The sequence below is a fragment of the Hyaloscypha bicolor genome (genome assembly GCF_002865645.1).
Source record: "Hyaloscypha bicolor E unplaced genomic scaffold K444scaffold_17, whole genome shotgun sequence".
Classification (NCBI taxonomy): domain Eukaryota; kingdom Fungi; phylum Ascomycota; class Leotiomycetes; order Helotiales; family Hyaloscyphaceae; genus Hyaloscypha; species Hyaloscypha bicolor.
In genome coordinates this window covers 313,532-334,232 of record NW_020194519.1, presented here as the reverse complement: position 1 = coordinate 334,232, position 20,701 = coordinate 313,532, and the positions used below count along the sequence as shown (strand labels likewise).

At 49.5% G+C, this 20,701-nt stretch overlaps 7 protein-coding genes across 7 annotated transcripts; 5 read left to right on the top strand and 2 right to left on the bottom strand.

Moving 5' to 3' along the window:
• K444DRAFT_473601 (uncharacterized protein) lies at positions 1 to 1,886 on the top strand (the record flags this gene model as incomplete). Its single annotated transcript, XM_024872911.1, has 7 exons — positions 1 to 388; positions 451 to 723; positions 803 to 905; positions 957 to 1,236; positions 1,298 to 1,364; positions 1,422 to 1,666; positions 1,734 to 1,886. Coding segments are annotated over 7 exons (1,509 nt in total), but the record flags the coding sequence as incomplete, so codon positions are not given.
• Positions 1,887 to 2,537: 651 nt separating this feature from the next.
• On the top strand, positions 2,538 to 3,198 carry K444DRAFT_509438 (WSC-domain-containing protein; the record flags this gene model as incomplete). The annotated part of the gene is made up of 2 exons (XM_024873421.1): positions 2,538 to 3,039; positions 3,089 to 3,198. Coding segments are annotated over 2 exons (612 nt in total), but the record flags the coding sequence as incomplete, so codon positions are not given.
• A 135-nt stretch (positions 3,199 to 3,333) lies between these two features.
• On the top strand, positions 3,334 to 5,424 carry K444DRAFT_520141 (multicopper oxidase; the record flags this gene model as incomplete). Its single annotated transcript, XM_024874022.1, has 6 exons — positions 3,334 to 3,805; positions 3,856 to 3,930; positions 3,980 to 4,467; positions 4,517 to 4,650; positions 4,701 to 4,785; positions 4,843 to 5,424. 6 exons carry the CDS (start codon positions 3,334 to 3,336, stop codon positions 5,422 to 5,424), a joined length of 1,836 nt encoding a protein of 611 aa, XP_024741593.1.
• A 7,273-nt stretch (positions 5,425 to 12,697) lies between these two features.
• K444DRAFT_520013 (uncharacterized protein) lies at positions 12,698 to 13,666 on the top strand (the record flags this gene model as incomplete). The annotated part of the gene is made up of 3 exons (XM_024874010.1): positions 12,698 to 12,769; positions 12,834 to 13,282; positions 13,333 to 13,666. 3 exons carry the CDS (start codon positions 12,698 to 12,700, stop codon positions 13,664 to 13,666), a joined length of 855 nt encoding a protein of 284 aa, XP_024741592.1.
• A 286-nt stretch (positions 13,667 to 13,952) lies between these two features.
• K444DRAFT_520582 (putative gibberellin 20 oxidase) lies at positions 13,953 to 14,975 on the bottom strand (the record flags this gene model as incomplete). Its single annotated transcript, XM_024874052.1, has 1 exon — positions 13,953 to 14,975. The coding sequence occupies one exon, from the start codon at positions 14,973 to 14,975 to the stop codon at positions 13,953 to 13,955; it is 1,023 nt and encodes a 340-aa protein (XP_024741591.1).
• A 670-nt stretch (positions 14,976 to 15,645) lies between these two features.
• Positions 15,646 to 17,132, bottom strand: K444DRAFT_520076 (5-methylthioadenosine/S-adenosylhomocysteine deaminase n1; the record flags this gene model as incomplete). Its single annotated transcript, XM_024874015.1, has 2 exons — positions 15,646 to 16,617; positions 16,668 to 17,132. The coding sequence occupies 2 exons, from the start codon at positions 17,130 to 17,132 to the stop codon at positions 15,646 to 15,648; spliced, it is 1,437 nt and encodes a 478-aa protein (XP_024741590.1).
• Positions 17,133 to 17,776: 644 nt separating this feature from the next.
• K444DRAFT_520225 (putative purine permease) lies at positions 17,777 to 19,718 on the top strand (the record flags this gene model as incomplete). The annotated part of the gene is made up of 4 exons (XM_024874032.1): positions 17,777 to 17,929; positions 17,982 to 18,661; positions 18,733 to 19,276; positions 19,350 to 19,718. The coding sequence occupies 4 exons, from the start codon at positions 17,777 to 17,779 to the stop codon at positions 19,716 to 19,718; spliced, it is 1,746 nt and encodes a 581-aa protein (XP_024741589.1).
• Positions 19,719 to 20,701: the final 983 nt, after the last annotated feature.

The following is a 20,701-nucleotide window of genomic DNA, read 5'->3' as shown; positions in this document are numbered from 1 at the left end:
GATACCGCCCAGTCGGGCTACATGCCCAACCATAATATTGACCCGACAGCATTGAGCTCTTACGGGCATGCTTGGACATACACATCTAATGCTGGTGAAGGTTTCAGCGCCAAGCCTCTCACCTACACGCCAACTGGATACTCCCATGAGCTGGTTATTATCGCATCACAAAAAAACATTGTTCGAGTCATAGATGGCATTTCTGGCCAACTACTCTTCTCACGAACTCTGGACCCTCCTTTCCAGGCTTCCGACTCCAGTTGTGGTGATATCTCGCCAACGATTGGCATCACAGGAACACCCATTATCGATCCGAGTACCGACATCATGTATTTCTTCTCTAAAGGATACAAGAACGCCGCAACTGGCCCTGTCAATACCCTTGCTGGTACGTTTGAAGCCTCTCATAACGTTTGCCGACCTATGTGATGTATTCTGACACTATTTCAGGCCAATACAAATTCTACGCCGTCCAACTACCTGCGTTGACTGACATTCCTGGTTACCCCATCATCATCGATGGCCACTATGCTAACAACGACCACACTCGCTACTTTGTTGGTGGAACTCTGTTGCAGCGACCTGGTCTGGCAATGATTGGCAATAGTATTATTGCTGGTTTTGGTGGCCACTGCGATAATTTCAACTACACAGGAATGCTCGTGTCAGTTAATAGGTTGACTGCCACTATCAGTAACATTCAGGCAATGGTAGCCTCGCCCGGTGAGTAGTCTTGTCTTGTACCATTATCCGTCACTGGAAGTGCATACTAACAGGGGCTGCACATACACAGGTGGCCCAGCGGAACAAGACAACTACTTGAAGCAAACAGGCGGAAAAGCAGGCATCTGGCAAGGGGGGATGGGTCTCGCCGTGAATGGAAATAACGTTTACTTCGTTACTGGGTATGTTTGATACCAAATCTATCCCGGACCATAGGCTTACCCTCCATCCAGAAATGGCGTTGGCGCCGGTATCAATAAAGGCACGACTCCTTTCAGCGGCAAATTGTACTCCAGCACACTCGAACAAGTCGTAGCAAGATTCTCTGTAGATCCCAGCTCTGGCTCCCTTACACAAGCAGATTGGTTCGAGCCTTACAATTTTGATACCCAACTAGACGGAGGTGACCGAGACATGGCTTCGGCAGGTGTCGCCCTTTTGGACCGCAATACGTTCAATGCACCCTCTGCAGGCGTCAACGGAATTGCTGTTGCCTCTGGTAAAGATGGCATTGTACGGAATCTATCTCATGACCTCCCACGAAATTAATCCCAGCGCTAACACGTCTACCCAGGTCTATGTCATGAACGCCGACAATCTTGGTGGCTTCTACAATGGCGTTGGTACACCTCCTGATGCTAGTATGTTTTTGAATGCCCATCTGTGTTGGTGAATCAAGTATACTGACGATGGGACAGCTCTGCAGCAAATTGCCGTATCTTCGGGCTCTTTTTACGGAGGCGTTGGAAGTTCTCCGATTGATGGCGGCTACCTCTACTTTTGTCCCACTGGAGGTCCTCTCTATGCTTATAGTTATGGATTGGATGGAAGTGGCAATCCACACTTCACTCTGGCTGGACAAATCCAAGCAACGGGAACCACTTTCGCTTGTAATGGAAACCCAACGGTCACTAGCTTAAACGGTCAACCAGGTTCTGGAGTTGTAAGTTGAATTTCCTTTATTTGCCGCGTATGAGTCGTACCAAATGGAGCTAACTTGATGGCCACAGGTTTGGCTGTCTGACGTAAACGCAGGCTTGGTTGCCTTTCACGCTGTCCCTGTGAACGGAGTTCTTGTTCAAATTCCTCTCGGTTGGTCGACTGGACGACTTAACAAGATGCAGCGACCGTCTTTTGGAAACCGCAGGGTCTATACAACGGAAAATAATATGCTCTACGCAATCGCGCCTCCAGCTGGATCTTCGACCACTTCGTCAAAAGCTTCGACTTCAACCACAGCCACAAGCAGCTCTTCGACCTCGAAGATTTCAACTTCATCATCCCAGTCTAGCTCTACTGTTCTGACTTCCAGCTCCACCATTGTGTCTAGCTCAAGCACCTCCTCGGTCTCCTCGACATCCTCGACCTCCTCAGTCTCCTCGACATCCTCGACATCCTCAGTCTCCTCGACCTCTTCAGCCTCCTCGACCTCCTCAACCTCCTCAGATCCCGCAACCTCCTCAACCTCCTCAGTCTCCTCGACATCCTCGACCTTCTCAGATCTCTCAACCTCCTTGACCTCCTCGACATCCTCGGATCCGTCAACCTCCTTGACCTCCTCGACATCCTCGACCTCCTCAGATCCGTCAACCTCCTCAACCTCCTTAACCTCCTCAGACTCCTCAGCCTCCCAACTGTCTACAGTTTCAACGTCTGCAACATCCAGCTCACTGGCATCAACATCTAGTTCAAGCGTGGTCTCCAGCCCAACCCAGTCTATATCAACAACTTCAACTTCTTCCGACACTCTTTCTAGCACAAGTACATCTACCTCAACAAGTGCGTCTCAAACCCCAACTCAGACCCTCAACCCGCTGGAACCAGCAACTATTGCCAGTTTTAATTACATCGGATGTTACACCGACCTTGCCGGCGGCATTACTCGCTCTCTGAGCTCTGCTGCGTTTGCATATGATCCTATGACCCTCGAGTCTTGCGCTGCTAACTGCGCCAACTATGATTTCTTCGGGACTGAGTATGGGCGAGAATGCTATTGTGGCTACACCTTAGACCCTACACTGAGGGCTACTGAGAGCGACTGCAACACACCTTGCTCCGGAAACTCTTCAGAAATTTGTGGAACGGGTGCTCGCCTATCTGTGTACCAGAACCAGGTCTATATTCCCCCTCCTTCTCCGCCTGCGCATGAGGCACAGTCCGGAAACTACAGCTGGCAAGGATGCATTATGGAAGTCACAAATGGTGGACCTCGCGCGTTGTCTGACTTTGCCTACTACAATGACACAATGACTGTCGAGGCTTGTGTTAACGCATGCTCTGCATACACTTACGCCGGCATCGAGTATGGACGTGAATGTGTGTATCTTCTTTCCTTGTCTTGATACTAAAACTGATAAATATTCAGGCTACTGCGGCAACACCATCAACCCCGGAGGTGGTCCGGCGCCAACAACTGACTGCAGTTTCCTCTGTCCTGGAAACTCACTCGAGTATTGCGGTGCAGGTTCTAGGTTAGACTCTATTCCTCCCGGCAGTGCTGAAACCCCGATCTAATTGTGTTTCCCCAGACTTGATCTATACAAAAACACAGGCCCCTTGTCTGTCTCTTCCAGCTCTTCGTCCAGCGCTGTAGCTTCAAGTACTTCAAGCATGACCTCCAGTGCCACTTCCTCGAGCTCCACGACACTGGTTACATCCACTTCCTCGAGCTCCACGTCGTTGGTTGCATCCACTTCCTCCTCGAGCTCCACGACGTTGATTACATCCACGCGATCCACTACCTCTGTGTTTACTGCGTGCTCGACGATCAAGACAACCGCGACGACTAGCGCAAAAGCAACGGCCACTTCGAACCCAAAAGCGATTACGAGGACATACAACTGGAACGTGGGATGGGTCAATGCTGCCCCTGATGGTTACACCCGCGCCTTGGTCGGCATCAATGGCCAGTGGCCATGCCCAGCCATCACTGCTAACATTGGTGACACCATCAAGATCAATCTCGTCAACAACCTCGGCAACGAAACTACGGCTCTGCATTTCCACGGTTTGCACCAAGGCAACACCACCTTTGACGACGGTGCTGCTATGGTTAGCCAGTGTCCCATAGCGCCAGGCGAGAGTGAGTTGCACCACCTTGTAAATGTGCTATGGATAACTGACAAAAGCCAGCCTTTGTATACCAGTTCACTCTCAAGCAGTCCGGCACATACTGGTACCACGCTCATGTTGGCGGCCAGTACCTTGGTAAGCTACCCTGATCTCTCGCTAATTGCCATCTAACATCTGTGTGCAGATGGATTCCGTGGCCCTATCATTATCCGCGATAATACAGCCCTGGCAAACTATGGCCGCATTGATGGAGAGTATACGTTGTCTCTCACTGACTTGTACCACGTTGAGGCGCCTTATCTGGTCAACTACTTTTTGTCGGCAAACAACTACAATGGAGCAGAGCCTGTTCCAGATGCTGCCCTCATCAATGAGGGTCAGAACGCCAAGTTCAACATCACCCCAGGGAGGACATACATGTTCCACGTTGTCAATATGGGAGCCCTCGCTGGACAGTTTCTCCAGTTTGACCAGCACAACATGACCATCATTGAGGCTGATGGTGTGTACACTCAGCCGTACCAAGTCAGCCAGATTTTTGTCGCCGTCGCCCAGCGATACACGGTCCTAATCACGGCCAAGTCCAGCAACTGCCAGAACTTTGCTATCGTATCCCAGTTCCTTACCGACATGTTTGATTCCAGTTCCACTCCTGCTGGCCAGCAGCCTACTGTAAGTCCGCATTCGATTGTCATCTTGGTCAGATCACTAATGGCAATAGTGCACGGCTTATCTGGTCTACAATTCTGCTGCGCCATTGCCAGTGCCATTCACACTCAATGTCCAGCCATGGGATGACACTCAGCTTGTTCCGTGGGATCAACAACCCATGTGGGACTCGCCCAACGTGAACTAGTAAGTACGATCATTTCCAAATCAAGATTAAGGCTGACACTTGTGGGAAGTGTCTACCTCACGGTAGATTTCGAACAGAATGACTGGGGCTCCAATCGTGCTGCGGTAAATGGCTTGACGTACATCCCACAGAAGGTAAGCTCAACCACCGGTGGCGCCACTTGATCACCACGACTCACTTTAACTCTTCAGGTCCCAACCTTCTTTACTGCCTTAACAGCACCAGCAGCATATCAAATGAATCCCCAGATCTACGGCCAAGTCAACGCCCAAGTTCTCCAGTATGGGCAAGTCGTCGAGATCGACCTCAACAACCACGATTCCCGTGCTCATCCATTCCATCTCCACGGCCATGAGTTCCAGATCATCAACCGTGCGGGCAACGAGCCTCAGTGGCCTGGTCTATACAGCACCCCTGCTGCGCCCATGCGACGCGATGTTGTTGTCGTGTATCCCGGTGTAGGAGTTACGCTACGCTTCATAGCCAACAATCCTGGTGTGTGGCTCTTCCATTGCCACACTGAATTCCACGTCGAAGCCGGCATGACAGCAACTTTCATCGAGGCCCCGGATGTCATGGTCGCAGGCAACCCATACATCCCCACAAGTCACAAGAGCGTGTGTGATGCCCAGCACATCCCTCGCAAGGGCAACGCCGGAGGTAATAGCAAGAACTGGCTAGATCTCTCCAATGCCAACACCGAGCCCAGCCAAACGTACTTCGGTGCTTTGATCAATCCTCCTGCCGTCAACCCATACACCGGTCCAAGTTAGAATGGTGCTGTCCTAGATAAATACAGTAGTTGATTCCGTGTTTCTAATATTTTCCAGTGTGGTTTTAATTATATTTGGGGGTCGTTATGACCAGGTCGATAATAGAATGTTACAAGTACTTTCCTTCTAAATCCTTGACTTTCTACTTCAAAGAGACCAATTTGGAAATTTCATCATGGTCATTTTTAACTTTTCTGTCCTCGGGACATGGTCCAGAGAGCTCTACACCATCGGAAACGATTTCCAGTAGGTAATTGCCGAAGCAAACAAGGTACCAAGGTTAGTTTAGGTAATAATAACTAGCGGGATCTGTTCACGCCCGTTCGTCAATACGAGCGGTTTACCAATCGGGCGCTACGATTGGTCAATCGGCCTTCCGATTAATCAATCGTAGCTCCCATTGATCAATAGGAAATGGAATACGATTCGCAAGCCACAGTGGGTCCCGATTGATCAATAAGGGGGCCAATTGATCAATCGAATGGCCGATTGATCAATCGGCTAATATTGAGATCTCGGGAATAGCAAAAGCTTTACTATACATGCCTCCTACTACGTCTAGGCGCTCCTATAGCTACCCTAGCCCTTTTTGGTACCCTCCCCTCCACTTGATCACCTGATTCTCCTCCTTCTCTAGCTCCATTCTCACGTGCTTGCTCCTCAGCTACTCTCTTCTTTGCTCTCTCAGATGCTCTTCCAGCCTTCTGAACTGATGCAATTGAACCACGATTATTCTCCTTTGCTACCGCTTTAGGGAGGGTGATTTTATTCCTCTTGTGGGTTGCACCAGTAGTAGGTAAATCAGGATAAGTTAATTGGGAGGTGATTTTATTGAGGGCACTATACGGCCAGAGAGTAGTAAGCTCGCCATACTTAGTAGCTAAGCGGTAGCCCTATTTTAATTAGCTTTTATTAAAAGTAAGGCTTATAAACTATATACCTTTGGAGTCTTTTCCAGAACTCTTACTGGAATTCTAGCCATTTCCGTACCGAATCTGTATTGCTTTGGGATCTGGAGGGTTGCAATCTCTTGAATATCATATTCAAGAGCTTTGGAATTCGCTCTCTTTACTATATTCTCCTTCTGTTTTCTCATATGCTCCGTAACCCTCCTAGTTAGCTCAGATAAAATCATCTCCTCAGCTACTTCCTCCTGTTCTGCTTCCTCATCCACGAAAAAGCTATCCTCTCCATCCTCTCCATTCTCTCCATTCTCTCCATTCTCTCCATTCTCTCCATTCTCTCCATTCTCTCCATTCTCTCCATTCTCTCTATTCTCTCCATCCTCTCCATCCTCTCCAGAAGCGCTACTCTCAGTAGTACCTTCCATAGGCCCTATGGCCCCTAGGGCCGTATGTATGCGGCGAGCACTCTTCTTATGGTCTAGGAAATCAGTAGGTGGCTTTCGTCCAAACCAGACCTCGTATGGTATATTTCCCTTAGGAAGAGCTGGTATAGCTGTGGTATTAATTACCCATGCGATTAAAGGAAGTAACTGTATCCACGATTGGATACCAGTATCCGCTCGTACGGCCCGTAGTCGTTTTTTGAAGATTCGATTAGCCACTTCAATAGAGCCCTGAGATTAAGGGTAATAAGCTCGTCCGCAAATAATCTTTATCCCTCTCTTCTTACAAATCTCAATTACTTTCCCCTTAAACTCACCCCCATTATTACAGGCTAAAATGGAAATATACCCATTATCATTTAGCCATTTGATAAGCTCGTCCGCAGCTTCGTCCGCAGTCTTAGCCTTAAGCCTACGGATCCATACGAACTTAGAAAAGTGGCATTTCAATTGCCAGATCCACGTATATTCTCCGTCCCGATCATGCTATAATAGTATTAGTAATAGTAATACTATAGTATTAATAAAGTGTGAATAAAAAGGTTCGGAATTTACAAAAATCGCAGGAATTGCGAAAATCGCAGGAATCGCGAAAATCGCAGGAAAAGCTTAAAAACGCACGAAACGCACGAAATGCAGGAAATGCAGGAAATACAGGAATATAGGGGTAAATCACATGACTTAAGGGACACTTATACGAAAATCCATTAAATCCAGAACCATACGCTCGCCAGGATAATAAGATTGGATAGGTATAATCCCCTTAGGATTCTTCTGAGCCTTTTCCTTATTGCAGTGAGTACAGCGGGCACTTATCCAAGTGTGGTCGTTACGGGATGGGCCATGCCAAATACGTCTTATATACTCAAATATAGTATTAAAGGCTATTATATAGGTTATTAGTATAAAAATTAGTAAATTCAAGGGGTACTTACCTGTATGCATTAATTTCTCATAAACAGTAGTCAAAACCTCAAAGGCATTATTATAGCAAAGGGTATACCGGGCTGGAATAATCTTATTGCGGCGGGTATCGTAGTATTCCTTACGATATACCTGATTATCCTGAAGCTCGTATAATTGGGATTCGTGCTTAATATTAGCCTGGTAGCGCTTCTCTGCTTTTATTCTACTAGGGAGTAAAGTATCAGGATTTTGCAACTACCATCTGATATCCATACGCTTCCTAGCAGTAAGAATTTTCCTACTACCGCCCTTAGCAAGCCTTTGATCCCATGCAGCTTTGTCTTCAGCGGACCAATTATTAGTAGGGTCTTCAGTAATAGGGGAGGGCAAAAACTGAGTACCAGAGGAACGTACTCCTGGTGCAGTAATATCAAAATATTGCTCTGCTCGGCCATAGACACGTTAACGAGGTGTACGTAGGGCTGGAGATGAACGAAGGGTTGAAAGAGACATATTGGAAGTAAGGTAATTAATTGGGAGATATATAGAATCAGTAATTATGCTTGGAAAGTAGGTACTTGTACTGTAAACTATGTACTGTGAACTGTATCTAGGTAGTAAAAAGGGAGCAGAGGCCCTATACATATCTAGAAGCTCTGGAGAAGTGTCTTTACTCCTATTATATACTGAGAACTAAAGGGTTTCAGCCATTAGTCTTAAGGATATATTATTACATACTGAGAACTAAAGGGTTTCAGCCATTAGTCTTGAGGATATATTATTACATACTGAGAACTAAAGGGTTTCAGCCATTAGTCTTAAGGATATATTATTATATACTGAGAACTAAAGGGTTTCAGCCTCCTCAGCCCCGAAACCCCAATATTACCCGATTGATCAATCGGCCATTCGATTGATCAATCGGCCCCCTTATTGATCAATCGGGACCCACTGTGGCTTGCGAATCGTATTCCATTTCCTATTGATCAATGGGAGCTATGATTGATTAATCGGAAGGCCGATTGACCAATCGTAGCGCCTGATTGGTAAACCGCTCGTATTGACGAACGGGCGTGAACAGATCATCCTCGGAGTCGCCATAGGGGCCGTTAAGTTTCCTATGCAACTTTGGTCAACTTGATGTACTTTTAGCGGGTGCTTCTCTGAGCCCTATATGTTATTATTTTGAATGAGTGGTGCTATTTCCTGAAATTTAACCCAGCTTTATATAATGACGTGATTTGAGATAATACTAAAGAATTTTTAATTGGATTGCTGCAAATTTGGCCGTATTTGTACCCTGGGCTCTTGGTAAGTTTACAACATTCTGACTTGCTCTGAAGCAGAGACTGACAGTGTCAGTTCCATTTATGAACAGACTTGGTATACGGGACCAATAGCCAAGATCATTGGGGATCTAGGTTTTGAGGTTGCTGGAATACTATCTATCATTCTTTATATTCCCTCAAGGCATTTAGAGATCAATTACAGTGGAATGACGAGGTGGTAGCTCTTACCTGTTGGTGGTTGCTGGTTTTGGTTACACTTGTCGACATATTCTGATTTCAATCTTAATCAGATAGATTTGCAAAATGTTTAATTGTATGATATATAAGATAACTTCGAAAATTATGGGAAAAACTCTGCTCCCTTGAACAGACTGTTCTTCTTGATGAATCCAGACGTGTCTCAAGCTGTGTGGGCTGGTCCGAACCACTCCAGCAACATTTGCACTGCTTGGAGCAGACACATGCCACTGGGCGGGATGGCTCCGCCCATCTGAATATAACCCGGTGCCGGCCAACATGTCTATATTTGATGGAGTTGACCCCTAAATTCCAGCTCCCCGTCCGTGCTCAATGTTCATATCTTTCCATCCCGCCGCGGCAACGGAAGAAGAGGCTAGAGTTACACTTTATTACAAAGCGAGTGACAGAACACCATCTGCATTCACCAACCCGAAAGTTGCAAATGTGAGTGTTAAAGGTTTAGAGGAGTTCGGTGCTCTCCCGGACGTACTCAACTGTTTAGCTCATGATTTTGGGCTGCTCGGCGTCTTGCCACTTCTGAATGACAGCGAGCAGGACATAGGAGACTGGAAGAGTAAATGATATAAGGAGACGACAATGTGTAGGTTTTTGACCGAGTTGTGGAGAGATGGAAAGCAAGGGCGGCCGAGGTTCCCTCTCTGACCTAAAGTAAACAATTATGACCCCTGAGCTTAGCGAGTTGCCACCTATACTTTTAGCGACCGTAAGCCTGGAATAGGCGAGATACCCCTGAAAGCCATGTCATTTCTAGGCCCATCGCTTAGCCCCTGAGATGACCTGGAACAACAATCAGGGCTGTTGAACGTAAGGTCACGTGGGTAGCAATGTAAATCTGTGAAATGGTACTGAATCGACTGCTATTCTACCGTGGTAAGTAGCCTGTATATATATCCCCTGAACTCTCTAAATAAGGTGCAATAATGCCCTATCTAGCTAAGCCTTTAGCTACATCGGCAACCCCGATATTCAGCTCTATAGGGGCCTTAGGCGCCTAATTCCACAAGGGCGACAGAACGGCCGCCACTCTTCTGCCTGTTTTTATCTCGTCCAAGTCCCTGAATTCAATACCCGCTCCCTGCAATACCGTTGGGGTTATCCTCCGTCCCGTCTTGGCAGTGTTGGCACGCTGTTAGACAAGGCAGGTTCTTTCCAAGTCTCACGTCACCAACTCTAGGTACTTTCTCACCTCGAATCAAACTTATGATTAAAAGATGCAGGTAATTGCCAGCCTGGATGAGTCCTGGTACACCACTGTTTAGAGAGATTCAAGGTAGCAGAGTGTGCCCTATCTCCCTCGATAATTGCCATGATTGTCATGCTCGCCCAAACCAGTGGCGACGACCGCAAGCCTAGGCAGTTTGGATGTGCCAGCAATGCATTTTACAATGCACGAAAATGCTCAAACCACAAGACTGAATATTATGGAGTACTAACTTCCAGATGAAATGCACGAATGAACAGAACTGAGACCCATGTGAAGGGAACCGATGTGGTGGTGGACGTCCGAAAGCACTTGCAGACCAGGATTGAAGGCCTCTCCACGTGGTCTCGACTTCCGAAATATTGTGAAGAGAAAGGCTCTGGGGAACAAATCAAAACTCGCATGTGGAGAGTCGGTGGCGCGCTGAAAGTCTGAAGCGAGCACCATTCAGTGATTGAAATCTCCGATGTGGACTCGAGGTATTGAGAAGAAAGAGTATTCATGCACGAAGTCCTGCAGCTTCATTCCGATTTCCTACCGTTGGCCGCCACTCGATTGTCAGCACACATTTTCCCCAGCCGACCACTTGTTGTGCCGAAAGCACTGGCTCCCAATCTCCATCTTACTGGGATGTTCAATGCAAACTCTGGAGACAATGTAGGATTGTGGGCCCAGAACAACAACGAGAGCCATTGCAATACATGAAGGTATCCTCTTTAATTAGTTACGATTCACTAACAGCAAGCCCTAGGGAAAGATCATAGTTCGTGCTATCAAATCGTGGATGATCGCTGGGGCGAGACTGCCACTAGACTGTTAACAGCAACTGTGAATTTGATACGAAACGCGAGATCTGTTGGGTGTCGCCAAGCGGGCGTTGCTGTCCGAATACGCTGGGTCCCGGAATTCCGGGGCAGGAAGAACTACCGGCAGAAGTAAGACCAACAGATTTCCAACAGGACCTGGAAAGCACCGCTCGGATACAATTAAATTCGACGGAGGGCCACGTGGCAATATATTAACTTTGCATTGACGGCCGCCCCTTTGGCAGCGGGAGGTTCCACGCCTCAGCAAAGCTTATCATAGTCCGCTGCACGGGCTGAGGATTAATGCCTCGAAGGCATGGGAGACGCGCGGTGAAATAACTGGGGATGGGCTCGGTTGCCGATGCCAAGAAAACTAACATGATGCCGTCGGTGAGGGCAAGACTGGTGTGGAAAGGCCCTATCAAGCTTGATTTCCCTCGAGGATTCGCAAACATCGGACGGATACCCGGGCCCTTCCCTCTCATTATACGGGAATGGAATTACTTGATGCGAGCCGGCTCTACTGGGCGGTATGTGTCCCTACGTAAGTACCAGATTTCTTCTAGGAGTACCTTATCAGCAGTCCATGAGATTGATGCAAGACCAGACATACCAATGGCATCACATCCCTTCCCGGTGGTCGGGAGGCTAGTGAGCGGTTTCCCGACAGCCATGTCTCGGCGTAAGGAGGTAAGAACGTCTTTATATAGTCCGGCAGTTCGTTGGAAGGGGGACATCGCCCAGCCTTATGCAAAGTCCGAAGAACTTGTGTCAGACCCAATCGGCCCTTTGTTCAGGCTGTTGAGAGGATATGGAGTGGACAGGTAGACACAGAACGAATTAAATAAGAGGTCACACGCCATCAGAAGGTCCTATTCGCTAGCAAGTAGCAAGAAATAAGGTATAGCAGTCTTAATAGAAACTGGTATAAATATGTCAAACACATATTCGCCGCTTCTCCCCGACCTATTTAAGAGGCACTCCTTCAGGGAACTCTCAGGCCCTCTTCATAATTTCTTCTTTATTAATTGAATTTATCGGAAATGGCCTGCCTCAAGAGAAAGGGTTGAGACCCAGCGAGCTGTACCGTGTGAACAATGCTAACGAACTTGCATTTCACCAGACTTCGGAATCGAAGGGGAGACGGGAAAGTTTCTGCCAGCAGGCGTTTGCAAGATATCTACTCTAGTATGAAGGGAATAAATGCCACCAGATTACACACAGACTGTTGCATTCGACCGCAGTCGAACACCATGCCTTGCCTGCAACATTTCACAGATCACAACATGACAAGCTTGAGGTTGTCTCGAGATGAGATGAGTTAAGGTTGTGGCTGAGCGGCCGCTAGCTCCTTTCGCCTAATTTACAGCCAGATCGCATAAACAGAAAAGAGAATTCCAGCCTCCTCTTCTCCCAACGTCCTCATCCCCAACTCCAGCTCCCGCGACAATTGACCGACACCATGGGTTTCTCCAAGTACACTGCTCTTGCTCTTCTTGCTCTGCGTGCTGTTAGCGTTTTCGCTGCGGATGCCGTAAGTCAATGGGCAGAACCCCCACCCTGCCCAGCCCCAAATGGCTAACATCATCGTTTGCTAGGTCGAAGAAGAGCTCGAGACTCATGCCGCATTACCCAATCTTGCCGTCTCAGTTTCTGCATCCTTCCCCAATGCTGAGGTCTTTGGCGTCAAGCTCATCAATGGGCACGCGACACAGGCTGTGTTGAGTTTCACGAACAATGAGGCAGAACCTGTCCAAGTAGCTCTCATCGGAGGCGCGTTGTCCTCTTTGCAGCCAATCGCACCTGGACTTCACCCCAGCGCAGCTATTGTCCGCAATATCACTGCAACCCGCTACGATGTCGAGATCCCAGCTGGCGAGAAGCAGACGCTCCCATACACGTTCACCACGGATCTCCACCCCCAGGACCTCCGGTTAAACTTGATCGCCGTCATCTCTAGCCAGGCGGGCAATGTCTACCAAGTTCAGGCTTATAACGAGACTGTCAGCGTTGTCGAGGCTGCTACCAGCATCTTTGACCCCCAAATGTACTCCCGCTTTCCCGCCAGTTGATACACTCATGCTAATTTGTTTGCAGCATCTTCCTGTACCTCTTCCTCCTCGCCGCCTTCGCCGGAACCCTCTACTTCGTCTACAAGACCTGGATCGAGACTCTCTTCCCACAATCCAAGCGCGGGGGCAAGGGTGGCGAGCGCGCCAAGCGCTCATCTGGCGGTTCCAAGAAGGCCGTGGCTCCCGAGGACCAAGTTTCCGTAATTGGTGCAGATGGACCGGCTGTTACTACTGGTGCTGAGGCTCAGAAGGCGTATGACGAAAGCTGGATCCCGGAGCACCACTTGAACCGCCCGACTGCCAAGCGCGTCAAGAGCGGTGCCTCGTCGAAGCAGAAGACTCGCGTTGTGGCCGAATAACTCACAGAGTCGAAAGAAGAATCAATGAATCGGAGCAAATTGGAGAGTTCAGCGAATCTGTACGTTAGGTCGGCTGGATAGGGTATATATCATGGATAGCAGCGGCATTCGGCGGCGCTCAAGGCTGGGGCGGACGAAGCAAAAAGTGCACTTGTAACAATACAAAAGTCAATATCAAAACAGGTGTGGGCGAGCAAATAACTTCTCATTTAGTGGCCGGGAAGCCAGTTAAATCTTGTATGTATATTGACAAAACTTTTCCTAGGACAAAAGAACAATCAAAACGTCAAGAAGAAGAAACAGCAACAGCAGCACCATCCATGACCCCCTCCAACGCCTCCTTCTTCGCTTTCAACGCCGCAAAATTCCTATTCATCGCCTTCTGCGTAAACTCCCTCCCGGTCACAGCCTCATATTTCTTCAGCGGCCCCTGGATAACAGCATCTGTACACGGCTGGTTGAAATACGCCATGCTATACCTCGGCCCAAAATAATCCTCGCCAACCACCGACGGCGTCTTGACCCTATGGAACGTACTCTTAAAGCGGTCGTCGCTCCAACTCATCAGCAGATCCCCGATGTTACACACGATCTCTCCTTCCTTTGGCTCGACCCTCGTCCAACTGTCGCCGATCCCGAAACTCGTCGAGGCCTCGCGCCCAGGACAGATTTCGAGTCCGCTTTGGCCGGGTCGCTGGAACAGCAGCGTGACGAAATCCCAGTCTACGTGCGCCCCAGCACGATAATATCCCTCTGGAACCGGGACCGTGCTGTCGACTTCGAAGTAGTGCAGCAGGCGGAGCACCGTCTGGCTTTCGGCTCTGCTCACATCATGCGCCTTGATGAAATACTCGTCTTCGAACCCCAGCCCGCGCGCGAAGCAGAGCATCAGTTTCTCGCTCACGCTCTGCGCTTTCTTCATGAACTCCAGCGCAGCGTCCTTGAACCCGGGGAGCGTGGATTCCGGAAGCCAGCAACCGGCCATGTTAGAGCCGAATTGCATCTGGTAGCTCTCCTTGCGATCCGGCATTCCCGTAGACGGTCGGACCTGCGCGTTTTTCTCCCAGCCGGCGTTGAGGTGTGAGAAGGGGACCGTGGATTTGGTGGAGTCTGGGAGGGAGAAGAAGCGGGAGGAGTTCTCGAACATGTGCTCTATTTCTTTGGATGAGATTCCGTGGTCGACGAGGCCGAAGAATCCGTCGGTTTCCGCGGCTTGGATTAACTGGGCGGTAATCTCTGAGATTCGGGTGCCGAAGTCGAGAAGGGAGATTTTGGGGATGGTGCGGTTGGTGTATTTTGTTGGCGCCATTGTGCGAGGTTGGTGTTGGAATGGAGAAAGAGGTTTGTTGTTGGTGGTATTGGTGAGAGGTATGTAATGCTCAGTGAGCTCTTGTGATGAAGTGAAGGGTGAGATGAGGTTGAAGTTGAAGTACAGGTTAAAGATGACTGACCAAGGTATCTGTACAGCGAGGCAGCTATTATTTATGTCCTTCGCTTCTCTGTTCTCCTACTCACTCCACTCCGCTTCCCTACTTTAAATATCTTCTCTCGGCCCCGACATTAGGATTTGGTCTGTCATGAAAACAGACTCACTGGTCTGGAAAAAGATGAGGGTTGAAGCCAGCCCCATCTTTGATACTTTCGTATCGCGGTACCCTCCGGAGGTGGAGAAGTCGATGATTGGGGCGATAGTGGGGCCGAAATGGGTTATCTGCGGTGGCTTCCGCGAGCAGATTTAGGCTGAGATGGGGCTCGGCTGTGTCACGAGGGGTTGAGTCATGTGATACGGGCTGAGAAAGGGGGTCCCGGACTGTGGCAGCTTACGGGTGGAGAGATAGGTAGGTATGTTTTGAGCTCGGTGATACCATTTCTGTTCTTCTTGCGAGACGTGGTAGAACCACGAGTGTGGATTTCTAGTCAAGTTTGGAGACGAACATATGTTCAAGAGTCATCGAAGAACAAATACTTTTATTCGCACGCTAAACATATTTCCACCCCTTCCTATTCACAGCTTTGACACCAGACCTCTCTCTAATCCCTTGGATCGTCCTCTTCGCAGCCTCGATAACCTCCCCCTCATCCATCTTCACCAATTTCCCCTCACTTACCAGAACCTCCCCATCCACAACCACCATCTCAACCTCACTCCCAGAACACGAATAAACAACTACAGTCATGGGATTCAATCCCCCCAGCGCCACTTGTCCCTCATCCCAAGGCGCCGCGTTCAACCCCGGCTTCACAACCACGAAATCCGCCTTCTTCCCCACCTCAATACTGCCAATTTCCCCTTCCAGCCCCAACGCCCTCGCACCATTAATCGTCGCCATCTCCAGCACAGCCTCCGCCCCAACGAACTCCGCATCAAGATTCGCACCTTTGTGGAGAATACTCGTTAAATGCATCTCCCGGAACATATCATATGTGTTCCCGCACGGCGCGCCGTCTGTGCCGAGGGAGACGTTGATACCTCCTTCCAGCATCTCCGGCACCTTTGCAATACCGGATGCGAGTTTGAGGTTGCTGTTTGGATTATGCGCTACTGTTGTTCCTGTAGCTTCCAGAATCGGCAAGTCGTATTCGAGATCCAAGTGCACCATGTGAGCAAGGACTGTCTTTTTCCCGGTCAGCTTTGCTTGGTGGCAGAATTGCATCGGTGTTAGGCCGTAGCTTTCGCGGTAAATGGCCAGATCGCGCGGTGCTTCTGCGCAGTGCATCGTGAGTCCTATATCGCGCACTTTGCAGGCTTCTCCGATTCCGAGGTGCGAGGAGAGGGGTGAGCCGCGCGGTGTACCTGCTGCGGCCCAGACATGGAGGCGGCCATTGAATGTCCCATGGTGCTTTTCATGAGCTGCGAGCATGGAGGAGATGGACATCGACGCCACGTCTTTATCTCTTGGATCGGTGATGTTGAGCTCTTTGTTGCTTTCCTCGAACTTCACGAGCTTTCCCTGTATTCTCGTTAGTCTCTGGGATCTGTAGGGATAAGGAAGGGGAGTACCAAGCATGCACGGATACCACTCTCTTCCACAGCTCGAACGACATTCTCGAATCCGCTCCGATGCGTCAGCATACTCTCCAAAAAGCAGGTCGTGCCACTCTTCAACATCTCTGCAATCGTTAACCTCGCAGCAAAATATCCATCATCTGTATCATAAGATGCCTCCAGCGGCCAAATCGAGTCGCAGAGCCATGAATGTAAGGGGAGGTCTTCCGCGAGACCGCGGAGGAGGGACTGGGCCAGGTGGGAGTGCGTGTTGATGAGGCCTGGGATGAGAATGCGACCTTTGAGGGTTATGGTCTTCGTGTTTTGGGGGAGAAAGGATGGTGGGAAAGAGGATGTCTTTCCTACTCCCACGATGCGAGATCCAGTCACCAGAACGCCGCCATCAAGGATCACTTCTCGGGCGGGGTTGATGGTGATTATTGTTGCGTGTTTGTAGAATGTTGAGGGTTCGGATGGCATTTTGCCTGTGAGTTGCAAAAGTCTTTGAATAGTTGAGTTAGACTGATGTGAAGAGGATCGAGCAGTTGAGCTTCGAGCAGATTTCAGGAGAGATGTTGTGCCGGCACACTCGGCCGAGAAGCAGCCGAGCTCAATTCAAGGGGAATCTCTACCAAGTCACTTCCCCACGCTGAAGGCCAACTCCGGACTCGAAGTCTTTTCAAAACGATCAATCAGATATCCCACTTGGATAGGAAACCACCGGTCATCTTAAACCCCCAGCTGTCAGATTTCGATGTCTGCACTTGACCAAAATTTCGGTGGAGCTTCCCCAGAATCAGACCCGCGACCCCTGTCTCGGTGGCCTCCGACTCGATAAGCCCCTGAGCGCCTCCCATCCAACGCCGCTGATTGGCCGCGGCCACTTCCTGACATCTTATCAAAGATCTCCCTCCCACTCTTCAAGCGTTGAGCTTCAAAAAATAAAATAAAACCTCTAGCCCGATCGTGGAGCAATCCCACTGTGAGGAGAGTGAAGTGGAGGGGGAATACTAAAGCACCGAAGAGCCCGCGAGATTCAATTGCAAGTACTGCACAGCCTCAGTTCAGCAATTGAGCATTTGGCAGCTCTCATTTTTGGCCAAATTTTACAGGCAGTTGCTGAGATGGAGACTCCAGCTAGCATTGAGAAGCTCGGCCGGGAGAATGATGTCGCATATGCCTCGTCGTTCGCGGGCGAGGTCGAAGTACCTCAAAGGTCAACATGGGCATACTTGAAGCACTACTTCACCAGCCGTGAGGGTTGGGTCGGCGATTATGTTTGTCTGTTCCTCCCTTCCCACAGCGCCAATCTAATACAATCGTGCGTAGGATTACCTCTACCTCATCACACCCAATATCTGGCCCCTGAACCGCAGATACAAAGACTACGAAGCACCCTTCTACGGGCTCAACGATAAGATCCCAATCCTCCTCACCCTGCTCCTCGGTCTCCAACATGCCCTTACAATGATCGGATCCATTGTCTCCCCACCCCTAGCTATTGCAGGAGGGGCATTCAACTTCGACGCCGAAATAACCCAGTATCTCGTCTCCGCGGCCTTCATCACGACCGGCATCGCCACGGCCCTCCAAGTAACCCGCATCCACATCACCAAAACCCCCTTCTACATCGGCACCGGCCTGCTCTCCGTCGTCGGCCCAACCTTCGATATCTTACCTATCGCATTCAACTACACTGCCATGCGGTACAAAAACGGGACTTGTCCGACCGCAGCAGATGGCACGCAGTTGCCGTGTCTTGATGCCTGGGGTGCGATCTTGGGAAGCATGTTGTGTACGGTGTGGATCCAGATCGCGATGTCCATGGTCCCGCCCAAGAAACTGAATAAGATCTTTCCCAAGATTGTAACGGGGACTCTTTTGCTGTTGGTCGGGGTGTACCTCATCAACAGCGGGATGCAGAATTGGGGCGGGAGCAGCAATTGTAATAGTGAGACGGGATTCTACGCTCTGTGTCCCAACACCGCTGCGCCGAAGCCTCTCGTTTGGTACGTCTTCCTTCTCTCATCTCAATGTCCTATGCGAAAGAGAACATTAGATTGATTTGAGTTTGATACAGGGGCGACCCGAAGCTCATCGGCCTCGGCTTCTCCGTCTTCGTGACCGTCATCATCGTCGAGCAATTCGGCTCCCCACTCATGAAATCGGCATCCATCATCCTCGGTCTTGCGATAGGGTGTCTCATCTCAGGCCTAACAGGCTACTGGTCGCTCTCCAACGTCCGCGCTGCTCCACCCGTGACCTTCCTCTGGGTACACACTTTCAAGCTCTCTGTCGACGGGGCGTTGATCCTCCCACTCCTGATAATGTTTATATGTGAGGCTGTGTCTTGTATGCCTGATATCCTCGCCACTGCTGAGATAAGTAATGTGGATATTGAGGGCACACATTTTAATTCCCGCATTCAGGGAGGGATTCTGTGTGATGGGCTCGGGAGTTTGGTCTCTGCTTTTGGGACAGGGCTGCCGATGGTCAGTCAAGCGGGTAATAACGGCGTTATCAGCTTGACGGGATGTGCGAGTCGACGCGCGGGGTGGTGCGCTTCTGGATTTTTAGTTTTGATGGGAATGTTTGGGAAGTTTGGCGCGGTGTTTGGGAGTATGGTATGTATTTTCCCTTCCCCCTTCCTTTCCCTCCCCTTATCTACCCTTTCCCAGCTAACACAATGTTTGACAGCCCCCTTCCGTCCTCGGCGGTATGCAAGTCTTCCTCTACTCCACCATCGCCGTAGCCGGCATCCGCGTACTCGGCCTCATCACCTGGACGCGCCGAAACCGCTTCATTCTCACCGCATCCCTCGGAATCGGATTCATCGATATCGTACAGCCGTCCTGGTTCGCGCAGATCCTGGATTATAGCGGAAGTAATGTGCATCTTCAGGGTTTCGAGCAAGGGCTGAATTTGATTGTGGAGACGCCTTTTATTATCGCGGCTGTTATTGGGGTTTTTCTAAATCTGGTGCTGCCGAGGGATGGGAGTGAGATGGATCGGGTGGTGAGGGACTCGGCGGGGCATCCGGTGATGGAGACGAGGAGAGAGGAGTGATCTGAGGGCTAAAGAGGATAGATCAAAAGTTCAAAACAAATACCAGCCACATTGCATGTGGAACACTCAATCTTCTCTCCTCGCTGTTTCCAACGTTCCTGATCAATTTCCCTTCCTCTTACTTTCCTCCCCTCTTCCTTCCTACGTCAGAAGTTCTGAGGTCTTCTTTTCCCAATCCTTTATTAAATTCGAGATGTTCACGTCTCTTCCTACCTGCCAGGAATAAAAACAGGGCGAAATGGAAAACGCTGAACGAATGGACGGAGATGTTCCAGTCACGTGAGAGACAGCCTACCTACCCTAGTCTAACCAAGCCCCACATCTGTAAAGCTACCTCAGGGTTTCACATCCTGGTTCTCGCTTCTTTTTCATTGCAGTGAGAGCGCTTTGTGCCGATCTGCATCTTCTCAAGTATCACGTGACACGAAGGTTCCTTCCTCGCATCGAGATTGAGGTCTTCCACGACAATCCTTTCCTTCACTACAGCAACCCCATAATTTAATCATACGAAGCACAACAACCACCGTTGCGCCACACATGTGCAGACCATTGTCTCCTACTCTGTCGCGAGAATACCCTCACGACGACGTCATTTTCGCTGGCGACAAGGGGCACTTCTCTGCTTCGCATTAATGTGATATCCAACCCCTCAACCCTCCTCAAAAATGGCACCGGCGAGCATCTAGACATACTATAATCAGTGCCAATGTCTCTTGAATTGCCTCGGGGCCGAGACGGGTCCCAGCCTTCCTCTAGGTGACGTACCGTTCTCCAATTTGTCGGTTCGCTACCTTTTCATGTTTGGTACACTAGAAGCTGTCAAGATTATACCCTATTAGGGGCCCGAAATCCTCCCACCCATGCATTTATATGATAGGTCACTAGAACTTTAGGTCTTGGATCGTTCAAATATCTAACGGGACCTATTCCACGACGGGATAGCATATCGTCATCGAAGTCCCGAAGAACCTCTAGAAACTGTC